This window comes from Eleutherodactylus coqui, chromosome 5 (genome assembly GCF_035609145.1).
Source record: "Eleutherodactylus coqui strain aEleCoq1 chromosome 5, aEleCoq1.hap1, whole genome shotgun sequence".
NCBI classification, from domain to species: domain Eukaryota; kingdom Metazoa; phylum Chordata; class Amphibia; order Anura; family Eleutherodactylidae; genus Eleutherodactylus; species Eleutherodactylus coqui.
Window position 1 is genome coordinate 21,328,023 of NC_089841.1, and position 18,992 is coordinate 21,347,014.

An 18,992-nucleotide genomic window follows, 5' to 3' on the forward strand; every position below is an offset into this window, starting at 1 on the left:
ACCCCACGATAGATAAAAGTTAATGACAAGTCCACAAGCTGTGATGAACATAAAATGTGTGATTAAGCTTCTTAACTGTACCTACCCCCCACAGATAAGTGATCCATGTTATACATTGAGTCTGCCGTTTCCACCTGTTGGCAGGGACCAAATACCTGCTGTTGCCTCTGATCCTGGGGTTATACTTGCTTCGCGCTACCTGGTAATGGGACCAAGGCAGACTACAGGAGACTGCCTGAGGGCTACTGTGCGGAGAGGAGAACCGTAAAGGGCACGCTGTCTCTGGGATATGGCCTGAGCTATAGAGAGCACGCGCAGACGTGTGATGGTTGTGTGGTGACAGGGGCTGTACCTGGCACCTGTTCTAGGCCCGAACGGGATTGTGCTTGGTACAACTGATAATGCCTGTGCACCTCATGACCTCCGAGGGCAACAGCAAGGGCCGTGTCCGGAGAACTAGGAACTCCTCTCCCAAAGGTTCCTCTGACCCATCGGGGTCCCAAGGGGGGTACCGGACGAGTATGGAGCGAGAAATCGGATGGCTGCAGAGGGTTTGAGTCTCTTCTTGGATGGTGGGTAACAGTGGATAAAGATGTAGACTGGATTAGATATATATTCTAAACCACAGAGATTTGTTAATTATACAGGAGATGCAATCAGAGGCCTAGCGGAGCAACTAGGAAATACCTCACTTATGGCATGGCAAAATAGAATGGCTCTTGTTATATGTTACTAGCAGAGTTTGTAAAATGATTGGAGGATATTGTTGTACTTTCATTCCTAATAACACTGCACCAGATGATACCTGAGCACGGGAAGGGTTAAATGTATAATAAAATGAACCAGCTGATAACTCTGACATAGACGATCCATTCAGGGACTGGTTGGAAAGCTTGTTCAGACACTGGTCACAAGTCATATACTCCACACTAGTCTGTCAGTATTTGCCTCCATTCTAGTACTCTGCGGTTGCTGCTGTATTCCATGTATCCGAGGACGGCTACAAAACCTTATTAACACTTCCATCACCAAAACTATGTTCCAAAATATACAAGACGACGAAGAACAAGATGACTTACTGGGTCAGGTGACCACCTCTGTATGACAAGTGATGGGTAAAAGTTCTACGAAGGAAGCGCTATTTTACTTTGATGATTCTGAAGTGTGACATTTTGATTCCAGTGTGTCCTGATTGTACCGGAGGATTGCTCTAAATAACTGATTGACACTTCGATAAGTAAGATTTTATATCATGATGGACAATCATTTTTATATGAAGAAAGAAGCATCAATCGGATAATAATAAATCAAGGCCAAGCTTCTCTTGGGGGCGGGCCTAATTGTGGATACAATTGGTGGAATGACTTTATATATATGTATCAATGTAATACTGTTATATGAAATAATTACATACTTAGTCTTGAAGTGTGAACCCAGACCTTCTGGTATTAAAGCTTCGGGCCGGAGGAAGCCAGGGGTCTGTGGTAGAGTCATTATATATGTGTATTTACTATTATACTGTGTTGACGTATTGATCTAAAGTGGGGAATGTTAAGAAAATTGTAGATCAATGTATCAGTTAATTGTTCTTTTATTGGATTGTAGACTAGAAAGATATAGCCTGCTGCTAGTATAAGTAGTGAAGGGGTTAAACGAAACCTTTTCTATACCATTACGGTGTAGACAGACAAGATAAGAGTCTCCAGACTGCACCCCTTGCATTCCTTCTCACTGAACTCATAACGGTCTCATTATATGTTATAGTAACGCCTCAAAAGGTGTAACTTATGTTAATCATTTTAGTTTCAACCTATTATGTATTCTTATTAATCTTGGAGGTATATACTTTTCCTGTGATGTTATTTATAGTATAAAAACCAAATACACCTTGGAATAAATTAGAAATCATCTGATCCCTCTGACCAAGACGATGTAGACTCCCCTGTAGAAGAATAGTAAGAGCTTACCGACTGAAGGACCCGATTCTTCTGACCACCAGGTTGTTGACTCCCCTGTGTAAGAATAGTTAGTCCTAGCTGCTGAAAGACCAGATCTCTTTGACAACCAGAATGTAGACTCCTCTGTATAAGAATAGTAAGTCCTAGTGGCTAAAGTAGCAGATCCCTCTGACCACCAGGATGTAGACTCCTCTGTAGAAGAATAGTAGGTCCTAGTGGCTGAAGGACCAGATCCCTCTGACCACCAGGATGTAGACTCCTCTGTATAAGAATAATAAGTCCTAGTGGCTAAAGTAGCAGATCCCTCTGACCACCAGGATGTAGACTCCTCTGTAGAAGAATAGTAGGTCCTAGTGGCTGAAGGACCAGATCCCTCTGACCACCAGGATGTAGACTCCTCTGTATAAGAATAGTAAGTCCTAGTGGCTTAAGGAGCAGATCCCTCTGACCACCAGGATGTTGACTCCTCTGTAGAAGAATAGTAGGTCCTAGTGGCTGAAGGACCAGATCCCTCTGACCACCAGGATGTAGACTCCTCTGTATAAGAATAGTAAGTCCTAGTGGCTGAGGGAGCAGGCGTGAGGCTGGTGGGCGCCCCCTGCAGGTTTATTTTAGTGGCCATTTGTATGACCTCCAGGATGTTTTCCATTATCATCAGGAATGTATTAGCCGTTCCTCGCTAGTGATATTTGTTATCTCCGTGACGGCAGCGTGTAACGGGTTTCGCTATAGAAGTGGTCGGCCTACTTTCTGCTACAGATTGGGCCCAGACGGGATAGGGCAGTGTAAACTTTACTAAAGTTTGTGCGGATTATTGGATGCCGCGATCCGGGTGCTGGTAAACGTTTAGGTCGTGGAGTCAGTAAGTAATTAGTACAGAGAAGTAATTAGATGGGAATGGGCTCATCTTCTCACTCCTTTTCTGGAGGAGCCCCGGGCATGGCTTGATAGGCATTCTGCCAGGACAGCCCCAGGGTGTTACAGAGGGTCCCCGGCTGCCATGACACCTGCACGGTTCCCTGCAATCTCATTGCATTTAAATGGCGCTATCAGTATTGACAGCTTATCAGAGTTGGTATCAGCCGCAGTAAACAGCCGGCGCTCGCGCTGTATGGAGGGAGATCGCCGCGCGTTCATACATACCCCGACGCTGCAGGACGTACATGTACTACCTATAGCACTAAGGGGTTAAAGGATTCCAGCAAATGTTTTTATAAAATTTCCTATTAAATGAATTCCTAATAAAGTATTTCTAAGGTTCTCCCACATTAAATGCTGCTATTAAAAATCCTACTTGTCCCTCACAATACCGGCGCTCATCCAGCTTTATTAGCAGATATAATAGAAATTGTCGTTGGGCGGTGGGGATGAGAAATGGCTGCAGGAAGGGGTTAACGGGAGGCTGTCCGGAGGATTCTGCTGCCCGATGTCACACATACATCCCAACACGCATGTACTTTACAGACATCTATATTGTGCGCTAAAACACTGCAGCGCTTCAGAGAAAACCCTGGAAAAGGCAGCTAATTTTGGAGATGTTGGTTTTTGTGGTTTTTACATCGGTTCATATTGTTTCCATTCAGGTCCCTACAGGATTCATTCATCAAAGATGGAGAACGACAGAAACAAGATGGCGGAGAGTGTATTCAACCTCACCCTAGAGATACTCTTCCAGCTGACTGGGGAGGTGAGAGATTCTGATGATGTCACATTGCATCATTGTTATCTATGGTAATAACAGATGTCACTGGAGGGGGGAGAGATTCTGATGATGTCACATTACATCATTATCTATGGTAATAGCAGATGATGTCACTGGAGAGGGGAGAGATTCTGATGATGTCACATTACATCATTCTTATCTATGGTAATAGCAGATGATGTCACTGGAGAGGTAATGGATTCTGGAAATGTCTGTAGTGATATTTGTTAATGTCTTCCCATATACAGGATTACACAGTAGTGAGGAAGACCTCTAGTGATGGTTATCGGGTCCCTGTGTGTGATGGATGGGGAAGACCCCTGAGCCCAATCATGGGGCCCCCACCTCACGACCTAATACATGAGAACATCAATGTACAGAAGATTCTAGAACTCACCAACAGGATGATTGAGCTGCTGACTAGAGAGGTGACACTGCAGGGAATGCTGGGACATTATACAGTAACAGCACTGGAGGATTCTGTGTGATGACTGTATATTGTGTTGTCAGGTTCCTATAAGGTGTCAGGATGTCGCTGTCTATTTCTCCATGGAGGAGTGGGAGTATTTAGAAGGACACAAGGATCTGTACAAGGACGCCATGATTGAGACCTGCCAGCCGCTCCCATCACCAGGTAATGGATGTATTTAGCAGGATCATAGCTGTGGAGGGGTGATGTGGGGCATGTGCCCCTGGTGCTTGTAGGGAGGAAGTGGGGTGTGAGTCAGGCAGGACACTGTGCTAGTTGGATTAGTAGAGCCATTCACTACACAGTTGTTGATTAAAGTCAGTATAATCAGAAGGCCTACAGATCACCAATACACATGTAGGCTCCCGGCACACGGGCAGAAATTCCGCAGCAGGATTTCCCGCAGAATTTACGCCTGTGGAAGCTGCCATAGGATTGTGTTAGAAAACGCAATCCTATGCAGACGGCCGCCATTTGTCCGCGCGAAATCACGTGCGGAAAACAAATCGTGGTATGCTCTATTTCTGTGCGGGGCTCACACTCCTCGGCTGGCGGCTCCGCTCCGGCATGTGCCGGCCGGCCAGCAGCCGGCACATCAAAGGGCCAGAGCCGCGCAGGTCCCTGCAGGGGCTCGGGTCGGGTCCCGCTGCGAGAATTCTCGCAGCAGGATCCGAACCGGTCGTCTCCAGGCGGCCTTATTAATTGCTAATATGTAAGCATTCTGGTCCTACTGTCAGGGAAATTTCTGCGTACAGCACCAATCAGGCCCACCCCAATGCCCCGCTGCCGGCGGTAAAGAAGAGACACCACACACGGACGTCTGGTATAGTTCCTCACACGGGGACATGACTGCGCACTTTATTACAGATTACATGGGATCTTATACCCTTTGGTCTCATCACTAGGAATGGGTGATGGTCTCATTGGCTCAAATTCACCGCATAAGCATATATGTAAAGTCCGGATTTCCGGCTGAGGCACTGATGATTATATACGTAGTTAAACAGTCGTTATCTTGATACGGCGCCTCTGGGAAAACAGCCAAGCACACGGCCTTCGTGTTCGGTTCTGTATCATCTCTGAATTTCTGGACACATCTCTCTCGGCCTTGCAAACTTTTGGAATATCTGATGTAAGGCGACATATAAGTTTTTCTCATTTTAACTTTGAATAGAACTTGCATACAGGTATAAAAGCATAAAAAACATATGGCAATATATACATATACCCTCACAAACCCCCCTAAAAACTTATATGGAGATCAAGCACCAGACCTTGTACTCTCCCTCGGTCACCTCTCCCTTGCGTCAGGGTTTTCCCACTGCCCGTAAGGCCCTACTCCTAGGAGGGGGATCCCTACCTCACCTCAGAAGGAGGCCATGGATTTCCTGGGCTCATTTCCGGGCATCCATACCCTCTATCTGTACAAGTTAACACCCCGCAGAGTGTGCCTTCGCTCGAACCTAAGGTCTTCTTCACTATCCCTAGGCAAATGGGAATTCTACTGACAATTCATCTTATGAGACCGAGGCGGCGCAGTACTAGTACATTTCTCCATTTTTCTGGTAACGTACGTGGTTGGCATTATCGGAACTGGCTCTTCATCTTTTTCAAACAAGGGAAATTTTGGTGTCACATTATCCAGTCCCTTACTCATACTCTTTTTGATCAAAGGGATTATACACGTACAGGAAGTTAGATACCCCACCTCTTTCTGCTAAAATCATATCCAGTGCCACTCTATTTTGGAACGCCATGGATGCAGTGGGCCCTAACTGGTCAGCTAACCCTTGCAAAAGCATCCCTGGTGTAGTTTACAAACCTCTGCTGATTGTAATTATTATTATAATTCATCCAATCTACATTATTATTAACAGTGACAATAGCAAATAAGGACTCAAAACCTGCTTTAACCTGATCTCTAGAATTAAATTCATCTGGTACCCCCCTTGGCACTCCTAGTGCATCTATATATACATGTGGATCAAAGTTACCACCTGGAGCGTCAACTTCTCTCTTAGCACGATGCGGTGTTGGATTCTCACCCTCAGTGTAGGCTTCATATTGCACATTTGATTGTATTAATTTGTTCTGAAACAGGGGGCTAGTGTACAGTAGTCAGAGGTGTGTGTTAGAGAAATTGTACCACATTATAGCATGTAAAGGATATGCAGGATCATGAGTTCTTGCAGTGCGAGGTGTGGATCCCAGTGGGCTTTCCTTCGAGCTTGACTGCAGTTGGGGTGGTGAGCAACATCTGGTAGGGACATTGAAACAGGGTTTCTCTCTCAAACTTTTTCACATAGACCCTGTCACCTGGTTTCAGATTGTGACACTCATCTGTAGGACCTGGGAGAAAAGCAGAGACTGCAGAATGCATTATTGACAATTCCTTGGAGAGGCCTATGACAAAATTAACAAGAAAATCATTCCCCAAACTCTGCTACTGAGGCATGTACCCTCCGGAGAAAAAGAAAAACTAATGAAAGACACTCAATTCAAGATTTGCCCGTTTTCTTCATTGCTTTTTGTATCTACTTTCCCACTACTCTGTGGATGGTAGGGTGTGTGAAAACTCTGGAATATACCCAAAGCAGACATGAGGTGTTGCATTATTTCACATGTGAAGTTTGTACCTTTGTTTGACTCAATTACTTCCGGTACCCCATATCTGCAGATTACCTCATTCATGAGCTTCTGTGTGGTTACCTGCTTATTTACTTTGGTAACAGAGTAGGTCTCCAACCTGAAAAGAAATCAACAACAAGCAAGTATTCATACTTCCCAACAAGTGGGAGCTGAGTGTAGCCAATTTGCAATCCCTGAAATGGGTAGAGTGGTCTAGGCAAGTGTTATGTAGCAAATTTACTTCTGCCCTGTTGCGTTCGGCAAAGATCATGCAAAATTGGACAAATGATGCAGCAGCTACAGAAAACCCAGGAGCCCCCGTCCTCGTTCAAACATCGACATCATTGCTGCTTTGAGAGGTGCGTCTTTCCGTGCGTCAGCTGGGCCATCATGGGGCACAGGGACCGTGGTAGGCAAGTTCTGTTGACTGTTCGCCATACGCCGTCCCTTTTTAGTCCATTTTTCCTTTTGTTCCTTGCTGGCTTGTAACTGTAAAGTCCTTAGTATATCAAAGTCCAAGTTTTTATCAAAGTCCAAAGTTATTGTAAAAGTCCAAAGTTATTGTCAAAGTCCAAAGTTATTGTCAAAGTTCAAAGTTAATGTCAAATTCTTCTTTTCTTCTTTCTTCCACGGCTTGAGGGCCGCTGTCTTTGCTGTGTGGTCTGTGATGGCGTTGCCTCTTGTTTTTCCAGTGTAGGAATTGGTGTGAGCTCTCCACTTTGTTAGGTAGAAGTAGGGTCTCCATGAGACTCTGCACCACTGCACCATTCTTAATTGGCTGTCCTGCTGAGGTAAAAAACTGTCTGGCCTTCCCTGTTGGGCCGTAATCATGAGCTATGCCAAATGCATACCGGGTGTCAGTGTAAATGTTTGCCGTCTTACCTTCTGCCACTCTACACGCCTCAGTGAGGGCCTTTAGTTCCGCTTCTTGTACTGAGACATGCGGAGGCAGAGCTTCTGCTTTTAGGACATCTTGTTGTGTGACCACTGCATATCCAGTGTGGAGTCGTCAATCACCCTGGGACCATCTATAAAAAAACAACTCAAAATATGCATTGTTAACAAGGGCTTTCAGTAACTTTTTTTAAAACTTAAATTTTCTTGTTGCATCAATGCTTGACAATCAGGCTGATATTCTATTTCAAAAAGATCAGAATCTTGTAGCGAAAAAATGTAAAAATGGCTGATTTGCAATACCTAGATCACCTATGCCTTATCCTCCCCCCCCCCCCCCCTTTGAACCAGGGTACTCAATTGTAAGAAGAGTAGCCGGGTTTAAGGTAGTACAATATTGTAAAAAGATTTGATGGATGCAGATAAGGCCTGTAAAATGTTAGCACCAATAACAGAGACATGAGTTACATCGGGGCAGAATAATCTGCAAACACCTTATAATATTTGAAATGTGATATCCTTTAAGCAAATTCATTATTAATCTGATCCTGCCTGCAATGTCTTATCAAATTTGAGAGAGAAAAAAAAACAAAAAAACTTTTACTAGCTGCTCAAGATCCTCACCCCCTCCCTTGTGGACAAGAGGGATGAAACATTACGTCCTTTACATCATCTAGCTCCACCCCTTCGATACTGGCTGCTTGCGTCTTTTTTCACACCTTCATATAAAATCCACAGTCTAAGCATCCACATCTCAAACAAGTAAAGTCTTATGCATGGGGGGGACTTTTATCCCCAGTCAATACCTGTATCACACATTTTACATTCATCATAGCCTGAACACTGGGCATCAACTTTCATCCATCCATGCGCTCAAGTTTGCCCTGTCACCCCCCATTGAAGGTGTACCAGTACATACAGGTGCACAGACAAAAAAAGTTTGACAAACATACATACATCAGTTGAAAAACATTGAGGTGAGTGCTATAATGTTATAAAGTACATGATTCTATTGAGATGAAATTGTGAATGAGCGCTATTTTTTACAAATTATGTGAAAAGAAATTTGCTGAGTGACTGAGACATTCTATCTTTCTTATCTACTGAAGCTGTTATATGCTATATTAAACGCTGAAGTATTTTAGAATGCATGGGTATCTTTCAGCCCCCCTTGTCTTTCCTTCTCTTTCCTTCTCTGTCTGTGACCCTGAGCTTAGAGTGAATCTGAAAGCCCCCACCTTTGCAAAATAACTGTTCTCTCTCTACGAATATGCATTCACCGACTGAATAAGTTGTTTTAGTTTAACTATTCCCTGCATTTGAACTCATAAATAACACATATGCTGGGACCTTCTGACAGCGCAACATGTTCTGCATTTTCAACCCCTGTATTCTTAAAAGCCCCCACAGGATGTGAGTGGGGTATAACTTTCTTACATGTATGAAAGAGACCAAGACGTGTCCATTTGTGATCAGAACCCAGTAAGAATATACCTTAGAAATTGCTATATTTCCTGCCTTGTAAGACAGTATAATTACTTAAATTCATTTCAAGCCTCCATTCCATTTAAGCAAGCAAAGATATTTTCCAGGGTTAGTATTTCATTCTCTCTGCTTTGTTATCGCTTGACCTTGAAAACTAGACCCAAGCTGCAGCTTCAAGTAAACAATCCTTCTCCTCTAAAAGCAAGCTCAGTTAACCATTTGCACACATATATATACATATATACACACACATATATATCCACCTAGTATGGATTATACATATTATACACCTTTTCCTCTCTCTTTGCCAACAAATCACATGCATTGTAACCTTCTTCTCGACTTTGCTTGTTCCCCATATTCCTCTCCCTACCTAACTGCCAATGTAACCTTCAATAGACACTCTCCCGACACCCTCTTGATCACTTATTGCACTTTCCAACATTTCACTTACAGATACTTTTTTAAACAAATAATGTGCACATACTTAACTTTCTCTGACTGTCTCTCTGCTTATCACTTCAGCACTTTCTAGAAAACCTTGGTCTTTCAAGGCGCCCTTCTTGGTCCTAAAGACCTCCTCCCAGTCACCATACTGTAATCTACCGTGCGGGTCCTTGTTACACATTTTCATAAGTTTTCTTACATTTTACAGATTGGGACACTTGTGTCTCCTACTGTCTCTCCTCCATCAATTGATCCGCACGGCGGCGGCCCTTGAGGGGGTCCGTCTTCTTTAATAAGGTCTTACGCATATTAGAACAATAATAATAATAATAACACGCTCCATAGAGTGCATCCTTCTGACCCGAATTGTTAGCCCCTTATATACTGGCAAAACAACCAAAGGCATCTCCTTCTATGGAACCAGTCCCATAGAGTGCATCCCTCTGAAATCAAATCGTTAGCCCCATATATAAGGCAAAACAACCGAGGGTCCCTTCTCCTATGAAGCCTGTCTCACAAAATGCATCTCTCTCAGCTAAACCATCAACTAACTAAACTAAAACCGAGGGTTCCTTCGTCTGTGAGACCAAATGAAAAGAAAGAGAGAAAAAAAAATTCTGCAGATACAACAAACAATCTCCACTATCGTTAAAAAACACTACGGACTTCAAAGTACAAATAGACTACAGACTAGTTTCTGGGTGAGCAATCGGTGCGCTTATCACGGTCAGTGGTCCGTGACGGCAAACCCGAAGCCCACGAGTTACCGTGTAGAACTCTTAACCCAACCCGTCCGGTCACAAAACACAGATAGTCCCTCCTGCTGCAAGACTCTCAGTGTAAAACACAACATAAATATATGCCGGTCTTACCTGGAGTTCTGTGAGTTGATCACGCTCGGTTTGCAGCAAGACGGCTTCCCTGTGGCGTGGATTCGGGTGGACTGCGCTGCACGGCTCCGGTTTTACCGCCCCACCTTGTTGGGCGCCATTTGTCAGGGAAATTTCTGCGTACAGCACCAATCAGGCCCACCCCAATGCCCCGCTGCCGGCGGTAAAGAAGAGACACCACACACGGAGGTCTGGTGTAGTTCCTCACACGGGGACATAACTGCGCGCTTTATTACAGATTACATGGGATCTTATACCCTTTGGTCTCATCACTAGGAATGGGTGATGGTCTCATTAGCTCAAATTCACCGCATAACCATATATGTAAAGTCCGGATTTCCGGCTGAGGCGCTGATGATTATATACGTAGTTAAACAGTCGTTATCTTGATACGGCGCCTCTGGGAAAACAGCCAAGCACGCGGCCTTCGTGTTCGGTTCCGTATCATCTCTGAATTTCTGGACACCTCTCTCTCGGCCTTGCAAACTTTTGGAATATCTGATGTAAGGCGACATATCAGTTTTTCTCATTTAAACTTTGAATAGAACTTGCATACAGGTATAAAAGCATAAAAAACATATGGCAATATATACATATACCCTCACACTACAGTGACACTAGTCAGCGACTATATGGCGGATGACTGCTATATCAAACAGAATATAGGATGTAGACTTCGCTGTATAAGAATAGTAAGTCCTAGCGACTTAAGCACCAGATCCCTCTGACCACCAGGATGTAGACTCCTCTGTATAAGAATAGTAAGTTCTAGTGGCTGAAGGACCAGATCCCTCTGACCACCAGGATGTAGACTCCTCTGTATAAGAATAGTAAGAGCTACCGGCTGAAGGACCAGATCCTTTTGACCACCAGGTTGTTGACTCCCCTGTGTAGGAATAGTTAGTCCTAGCGGCTGAAGTACCAGATCCCTCTGACCAGAAGGATATAGACTCCTCTGTAGAAGAATAGTAAGTCCTAGCGGCTGAAGGAGCAGATTCTTCTGACCACCAGGTTGTTGTCTCCACTGTGTGAGAATAGTTAGCCCTAGCGGCTAAAGAACCAGATTCCTCTTACCACCAGGATATAGACTTCTCTGTATAAGAATAGTAAGTCCTAGTGGCTGAAGGACTAGATCCCTCTGAGCACCAGGATGTAGAAGATGTAATTCTTTTCAGGGCAGGCGTGAGGCTAGAGGGCGCCCCCTGTAGGTTTATTTTGGTGGCCATTTGTATGACCTTCAGGATGTTTTCCATCTGTCATCAGGAATGTATTAGCCGTTCCTCACTAGTGATATTCGTTATCTCTGTGATGGCAGTGTGTAACGGGTTTCGCTATAGAAGCGGTCAGCCTACTTTCTGCTACAGATTGGGCCCAGACAGGATAGGACGGTATAAACTTTACTGAGGTTTGTGCGGATTATTGAATGCTGCGATCCGGACGCTGGTAAACTTTTAGGTTGTGGAGTCAGTAAGTAATTAGATGGGAATTGGTTCATCTTCTCACTCCTTTTCTGGAGGAGCCACGGGCATGGCTTGATAGGCATTCTGCCAGGACAGCCCCGGGGCGTTACAGAGGGCCCCCGGCTGCCATGACACCTGCACGGCTTCCTGCGATCTCATTGCATTTGAATGGCGCTATCAGAATTGACAGCTTATCGGAGTTGGTATCAGCCGCAATAAACAGCCGGCGCTCGCGCTGTATGGAGGGAGATCGCCACGCGTTCATACCCCGATGCTGCAGGACGTACATGTACTACCTATAGCGCTAAGGGGTTAAAGGATTCCAGCAAATGTTTTGTTTTATAAAATTTCTTATTAAATGAATTCCTAATAAAGTATTTCTAAGGTTCTCCCACATTAAATGCTGCTATTAAAAATCCTACTTGTCCCTGACAATACCGGCGCTCATCCAGCTTTATTAGCAGATATAATAGCAATTGTCGTTGGGCGGTGGGGATGAGAAATGGCTGCAGGAAGGGGTTAACGGGAGGCTGTCCGGAGGATTCTGCTGCCCGATGTCACACATACATCCCAACACGCATGTACATTGCAGACATCTATATTGTGCGCTAAAAGACTGCAGCGCTTCAGAGAAAACCCCGTAAAAAGCAGCTGAACTTGGAGATGTAATAATAATAATAATCTTTATTTGTATAGCGCCAACTTATTCCGCAGCGCTTTCTGGCATGGATAAATGCAAAAAAATACAACAATTGCAACAATTACAATGCGAGATACATTGGGTTAGACACAAATGGGTTGAAATTTCGTGCATCGTGAATTGTCCGGATGCCTTGGGGTAGAGCATTCCAGAAGATGGGTGCTGCTCTAGTGAAGTCCTGTAGGCGAGCATGAGAGGTTCGTATTACAGGGGTGTTTAGTCTGAGGGTGTTATCCGATCGGAGTGAGCGCGCTGGGTGGTATACTGACAGTAGGGAGGCGATGTATGGTGGGGCAGCGCCATGCAGAGCTTTGTGAGTGAGGTAGAGGAGTTTAAATTTAGTTCTGCAGTGGATGGGCAGCCAATGCAGCGACTGGCATAGTGCAGAGGCGTCTGAATAACGACTGGATAGAACAATGAGTCTAGCTGCTGCATTTAGTATGGATTGGAGTGGAGCGAGTCTAGTGTGGGGGAGGCCGATGAGTAGTGAGTTGCAGTAGTCAAGCCGGGAGTGGATGAGGGCAACCACGAGCGTCTTTAGCGTGTCTGTGGTGAGGAACGGACGTATTTTAGCAATATTTCTGAGGTGCATGTGGCATGTTTGAGCCAGAGATTGGATATGGGGGGCAAAGGAGAGGTCAGAGTCCAGTGTGACCCCAAGGCATCGGGCATGCCGTCTGGGGGTTATAATGGTGCCAGACACTGGAATGGAGATGTTGAGGGGAGGTCAGTTAGAAGGTGGAAAGACAAGGAGGTCAGTTTTAGAGAGGTTTAGTTTGAGAAAAAGGGAGGACATAGTGTTAGAGACAGCGGACAGACAGTCGGTGATATTTTGGAGGAATGGTCCAGAGATCTCACGAGAGGAGGTGTATAGTTGGGTGTCGTCAGCGTAGAGATGGTATTGGAGGCCAAATCTGTGGATGGTTTGTCCAATTGGGGCAGTGTAGATAGAGAAAAGAACGGGACCAAGGACCGAGCCCTGGGGTACCCCGACAGCAAGAGGAAGTGGAGCAGAGATAGAACCAGCAAAGGAAACACTGAAAGAGCGGTCAGAGAGGTAGGAAGAGAACCAGGAGAGAGCAGTATCCTTTAAACCAATAGAGCGGAGCATAGTGAGAAGGAGATTATTGTCGACAGTGTCAAATGCAGCAAACAGGTCAAGGAGGATTAGTAGGGAGTAATCACCTCTCGACTTTGCAGTCATCAGGTCATTTGTTACTTTTGTAAGGGCAGTTTCGGTCGAGTGTAGAGAGCGGAAACCAGACTGGAGGGGGTCGAGGAGCGAGTTGTCAGAGAGAAAGCGAGTAAGGCGGGAGTAGACCAGGTGTTCCAGTAATTTGGAGATAAAGGGGAGGTTTGAGACGGGTCGGTAGTCGGCAGCATTAGTCGGGTCCAGGGTTGGTTTTTTGAGCAGAGGGGATATAATCGAGTGTTTGAATGAGGAGGGAAAAGTGCCAGAGGTTAGGGAGAGGTTGCAGATTGTGGTAAGGTGAGTAATGAGAGCTGGGGAAAGGGAGCGGAGGAGGTGAGAGGGGAGAGGGTCGCTAGCGCAGGTGGTGGGGCGAGCAACGGAAAGGAGCCTGGAGACTTCTTCCTCTGTCGTTGGTTCTAGCGTAGATAGTGAGTAGGTGCTGAGTGCAGTCCTGATGAAACTGGGATCAGGGCTAACCATGCAGCTTTCAGAGATTTCTTTTCGAATGTGGTCGATTTTTTTCTTTGAAATAGGCAGCTAGTTCTCCAGCAGTCAGGTCTGTCGCAGGGGCCTGTTCCTTGGGGCTGAGGAGGGAGTGAAAGGTCTCAAAGAGTTGTTTAGGGTTGTGGGATAGTGAGGAGACAAGGGAGGTGAAATAAACTTGTTTGGCATGGTGAAGGGCTAGGTTATACGTTTTAAGCATGAATTTGAAGTGGAGGAAGTCTGCTGGCAGCTTTGACTTTCTCCACAGCCGCTCGGCGCACCTAGAGCACCGCCGGATGAAGCGCGTTTGGGACGTGAGCCAGGGTTGCCGTGGTCTGCGTTTGACGGCTCGCGTCACAGGCGGTGCCACTTCATCCAGGGCACGGCTGAGGGTGGTGTGGTAATATTCGGCTGCCAAGTTAGGGCAGGGGAGGCGAGAGATAGGAGATAGGGAGGACTGAATAGTTTCAGCAAACTGTTTAGTGCGGACAGACTGGAGGTTCCTAGAGGTGCGATAGATAGGAGGGTCAGGAGAGATGCTAGGGTGCCTGATGGAGAAAGAGAAGGTTGTGATCTGAGAGTGGAAGGGGGGAGTTAGTGAAGTGAGAAGCAGAGCAGAGACGGAGGAAAACTAAGTCGAGAGTGTTACCCTCTCTATGAGTGGGGGAGTCAGAGATTAGTGATAAGCCAAGGGAGGAGGTAAGTGTTAAAAGCCGGGAGGCAGATGAGGAGCTAGAGTTGTTAGTAGGAATGTTGAAATCACCAAGGATGAGGGTTGGAATTTCACAGGATAGGAAGTGGGGGAGCCAGGCAGCAAAGTGGTCTAGGAACAGGCGGGTAGGACCTGGGGGGCGGTAAATAACTGCGACACGCAGAGGCAATGGGCGGAAGAGTCGCAGGGTGTGGACTTCGAAGGAGTGGAAGGTAAGCGAGGGAGCTGAGGGAATGACCTGGAAGGTACAGTTTAGGGAGAGGATGATGCCTACTCCTCCACCGCATCTGTCATCCGATCTGGGGGTGTGGGAGAACTGCAGGCCATCATAGGACAATGCAGCGGGGGAGGTAGAATCGGACTGCTGTATCCAGGTTTCTGTGAGGGCGAGCAAGTTCAAGCGTTTACTGATGAAAAGGTCATGGATAGTTGGGAGTTTGTTACACGCAGATTGGGAGTTCCATAGGGTGCATTTGAATGGGGCAGGGGGGGGGGGCGTTTTGGTAGAGAACAGTACGGGGTGGGCCTGGGTTGGGGGAGATGTCCCCTGCAGCTAGGAGTAGCAGAGTAGCAAGGGTGAGCACATGGCTAGGGGATTTGTGTGGGTGTCTGAGGCGTTTCTCTGCAGTATTGGGGGGTTGAAGGCGTCTTAGGAAGTTGAACAGTGCATGGGAGCCATACAGAGGAGAGGAGGGAAGGGCTGATGTGGATGGACTGTGCTGGGGCTGGGCGTTGGAAGAAAGTGTGAAGGCTTGAAAAGAGGATAGTGAAGGAGATTAGTGCAAAGAGGAGAGTATTTCCCTTCAGGCTTGGGACAGTTGTGCATGTTACCTGTCTCCTGCTCTGTCGAACTGCGCTGTATAACTGCATCATTCAACAGCATCAAACACTTGTTGCTGGACACTTCAGGTGAGGCATGGAGGGTAGAACTGACTTTACAGTTCTGGCTACAGGACTTCAGCTGGGAGGGACTTGTTACATTTCACTAGTCAACCAGCTGACCCACCTTTAGATGGCTAATGAACAAGATGTGGGGGGGGGGGGGGGGGCTTTATTGCCCTCTTACAAAAACAAACTGTGTCCAGCAACACTAAGATGAGACGGAGAAAACTATTTGGGGGAGGTGATGAGGAAAATACATATAGTACAAATAGAGTCAATTCAATTTATATGAAGCAATGGGACATGCCATTGCACACAGATTATGACAAATTTAAAGGTATCACAGCAGATTCAGTGGAAGGAAGGCGGAGCAATCAAATTCAGATGGAGTGGAGCAATGGATGAGTAAAACATACCTGTTGGTGAAAGAGAGAAGGTAGATGATTATTAGTAACTGCGCTGTATAACTGCATCATTCAACAGCATCAAACACTTGTTGCTGGACACTTAGTGCTGGAGACTTCAGGTGAGGCAGCCTCTGGTGAGGCATGGAGGGTAGAACTGGTTTTTACATTGGTTCATATTGTTTCCATTCAGGTCCCTACAGGACTGATTCATCAAAGATGGAGAAGGACAGAAACAAGATGGCGGAGAGTGTATTCAACCTCACCCTAGAGATACTCTTCCAGCTTACTGGGGAGGTGAGAGATTCTGCTGATGTCCCATTACATTATTCGTATCTATGGTAATAACCGATGATGTCACTGGAGAGGGGAGAGATTCTGATGATGTCACATTGCATCATTCTTATCTATGGTAATAGCAGATGATGTCACTTGAGGGGGGAGAGATTTTGATGATGTCACATTACATCATTCTTATCTATGGTAATAGCAGATGATGTCACTGGAGGGGGGAGAGATTCTGATGATGTCACATTACATCATTCTTATCTATGGTAATAATAGATGATGTCACTGGAGAGGTGATGGACTGTGGAAATTATTGTAGTGATATTTATTAATGTCTCCCCATATACAGGATTACACAGTAGTGAAGAAGATCTCTAGCGATGGCTGTTGGGCCCCTGTGTGTGATGGATGGGGAAGACCCCTGAGCCCAATCACGGGGCCCCCACCTCACCCCCTGTTACATGAGAACATCAATGTACAGAATATTCTAGAACTCACCAACAAGATGATTGAGCTGCTGACTGGAGAGGTGATGCTGCTGGGAATGCTGGGACATTATACAGTAACAGCACTGGAGGCTTCTGGGTGATGACTGTATATTGTGTTGTCAGGTTCCTATAAGGTGTCAGGATGTCGCTGTCTATTTCTCCATGGAGGAGTGGGAGTATTTAGAAGGACACAAGGATCTGTACAAGGACGCCATGATGGAGACCCACCAGCCGCTCCCATCACCAGGTAATGGATGTATTTAGCAGGATCATAGCTGGGGAGGGGTGATGTGGGGCATGTGCCCCTGGTGCTTGTAGGGAGGAAGTGGAGTCAATCTATAATCAGAAGGCCTACATATCACCAGTACACATTTAGGCCCCCGGCACACAGCGGATTGTGTTAGAAAACGCAATCCTATGCAGACGGCCGCGATTTGTCAGCGCGAAATCACATGCGGAAAACAAATCGTGGTATGCTCTATTTCTGTGCGGGGCTCCCCGGCACAGATATGTCACTCCCCGGCTGGCGGCTCTGCTCTGCGCATGTCACTCCCCGGCTGACGGCACCACTCCAGCATGTGCCGGCTGGCCGGCAGCCAGCACATCAAAGGGCCAGAGCCGTGCTGGTCCCTGCAGGGGCTCGGGTCGGGTCCCGCTGCGAGAATTCTCGCAGCAGGATCCGACCCGGTCGTCTCCAGGCGGTCTTATTAGTTGCTGATATGTAAGCATCCTGGTCCTACAGTGACACTAGTCAGCGACTATATAGCGGATGACTGCTATATCAAACAGAATGTGTCTACAGAAGATCTCGGCTCCACCAGCCCTACTGCTACAGTAGCCGGCGGCGGTGCAGGGCTGGAGAGGTGCCTTGGCCCATGCTGCCCCCGTCCCCCAATCATCTCCACCAGCTCCTCCGCTTTGCATTTAATCCCTGCAGGACCGGGGGAGGAGGGATCTGGCATCACCGGTAAGAGCTGCTAGGTTGTATCTACAGAGTGGATATCCAGCTTGGTGGGACTTGTAAAATATCATTGTCCGCTTTTATTGTTCTCTTAGTTTCATATTGGTAATTTGTTGAACCCCTCTAAATTGGTGAAGGGGTCACCAGTACGGCTATGGCTACATGGAGACTCTGACCACAATACTCTTCTCATTGGAGTGTAATGGCGGTCAGTACGGTTGTATCGCAGTTTGCTGTGACCCTACAATTACATGAAGCCCAACTAGTTTGGACCTCTTGTAATTGTCGGGGCGGGGGGCAAACTACAAGCCACAATGCATTCCCCTTCACAGAAGTAGTGGATGAAAGTGGGGTCGTGGATATCACCTATCTGGGTGTCAGGAAAGTCTTCGGTAAAGTTTCACATTAAGATGAATCTCTGAGCTCTTATTGGCTGCAGTTCCTGTGATGTCCCATAAACTAGGCAGGACTGCAGCTGTAAATTGTCAATCATTGATGCCTCCAACCTACCATCTGGGTTAGGGGCCATTTTATTCATCTTTGATTCGCTATTTATCTTTTATTTCTCCTAGCAGCTATTAGGCAGGCAGGGGAATGTATTTATTGTAAGGATTCTATGGAGCACAGAGTCTTAGGGGCTGTACTGATGGGCGATGAAGTTATTTATCGCATATCTAATTGCGCATTATCAATTGCTCAGTGAGAGTCTAGTCTTTCATCCCCCAGTGGGTGTAATCAGCACTGAGGAGTGTGAGCTGGCAAGACCACCAGCCTCTTGTGTGCCTGGCTTTATTATAGGTCTGACAGACCATTATCTCCAAGGTTTGCTCCACATTAATACCCGGAGTAGAGGACATTGATACTAATTTTTCTCTATCCCCCCAGCTGCCTGTATTTGGTATACGGGAAATATCTGAGATCTCAGGAAAATTGCATAATCATCTAATAC

The 18,992-nt window shown here is 46.2% G+C and overlaps 1 protein-coding gene across 1 annotated transcript in view; it reads left to right on the top strand.

Annotated features, from left to right (window-relative positions):
* The window catches only part of LOC136628983 (zinc finger protein 585A-like), a 211,254-nt gene that overhangs the window by 13,441 nt on the left and 178,821 nt on the right, over positions 1–18,992 (top strand). The window contains exon 3 of the mRNA XM_066605068.1: positions 3,542–3,645. Within this exon, the coding sequence (XP_066461165.1) occupies positions 3,568–3,645 (78 nt within the window). The 5' untranslated portion in view covers positions 3,542–3,567. The remainder of the gene's footprint in view (positions 1–3,541; positions 3,646–18,992) is intronic.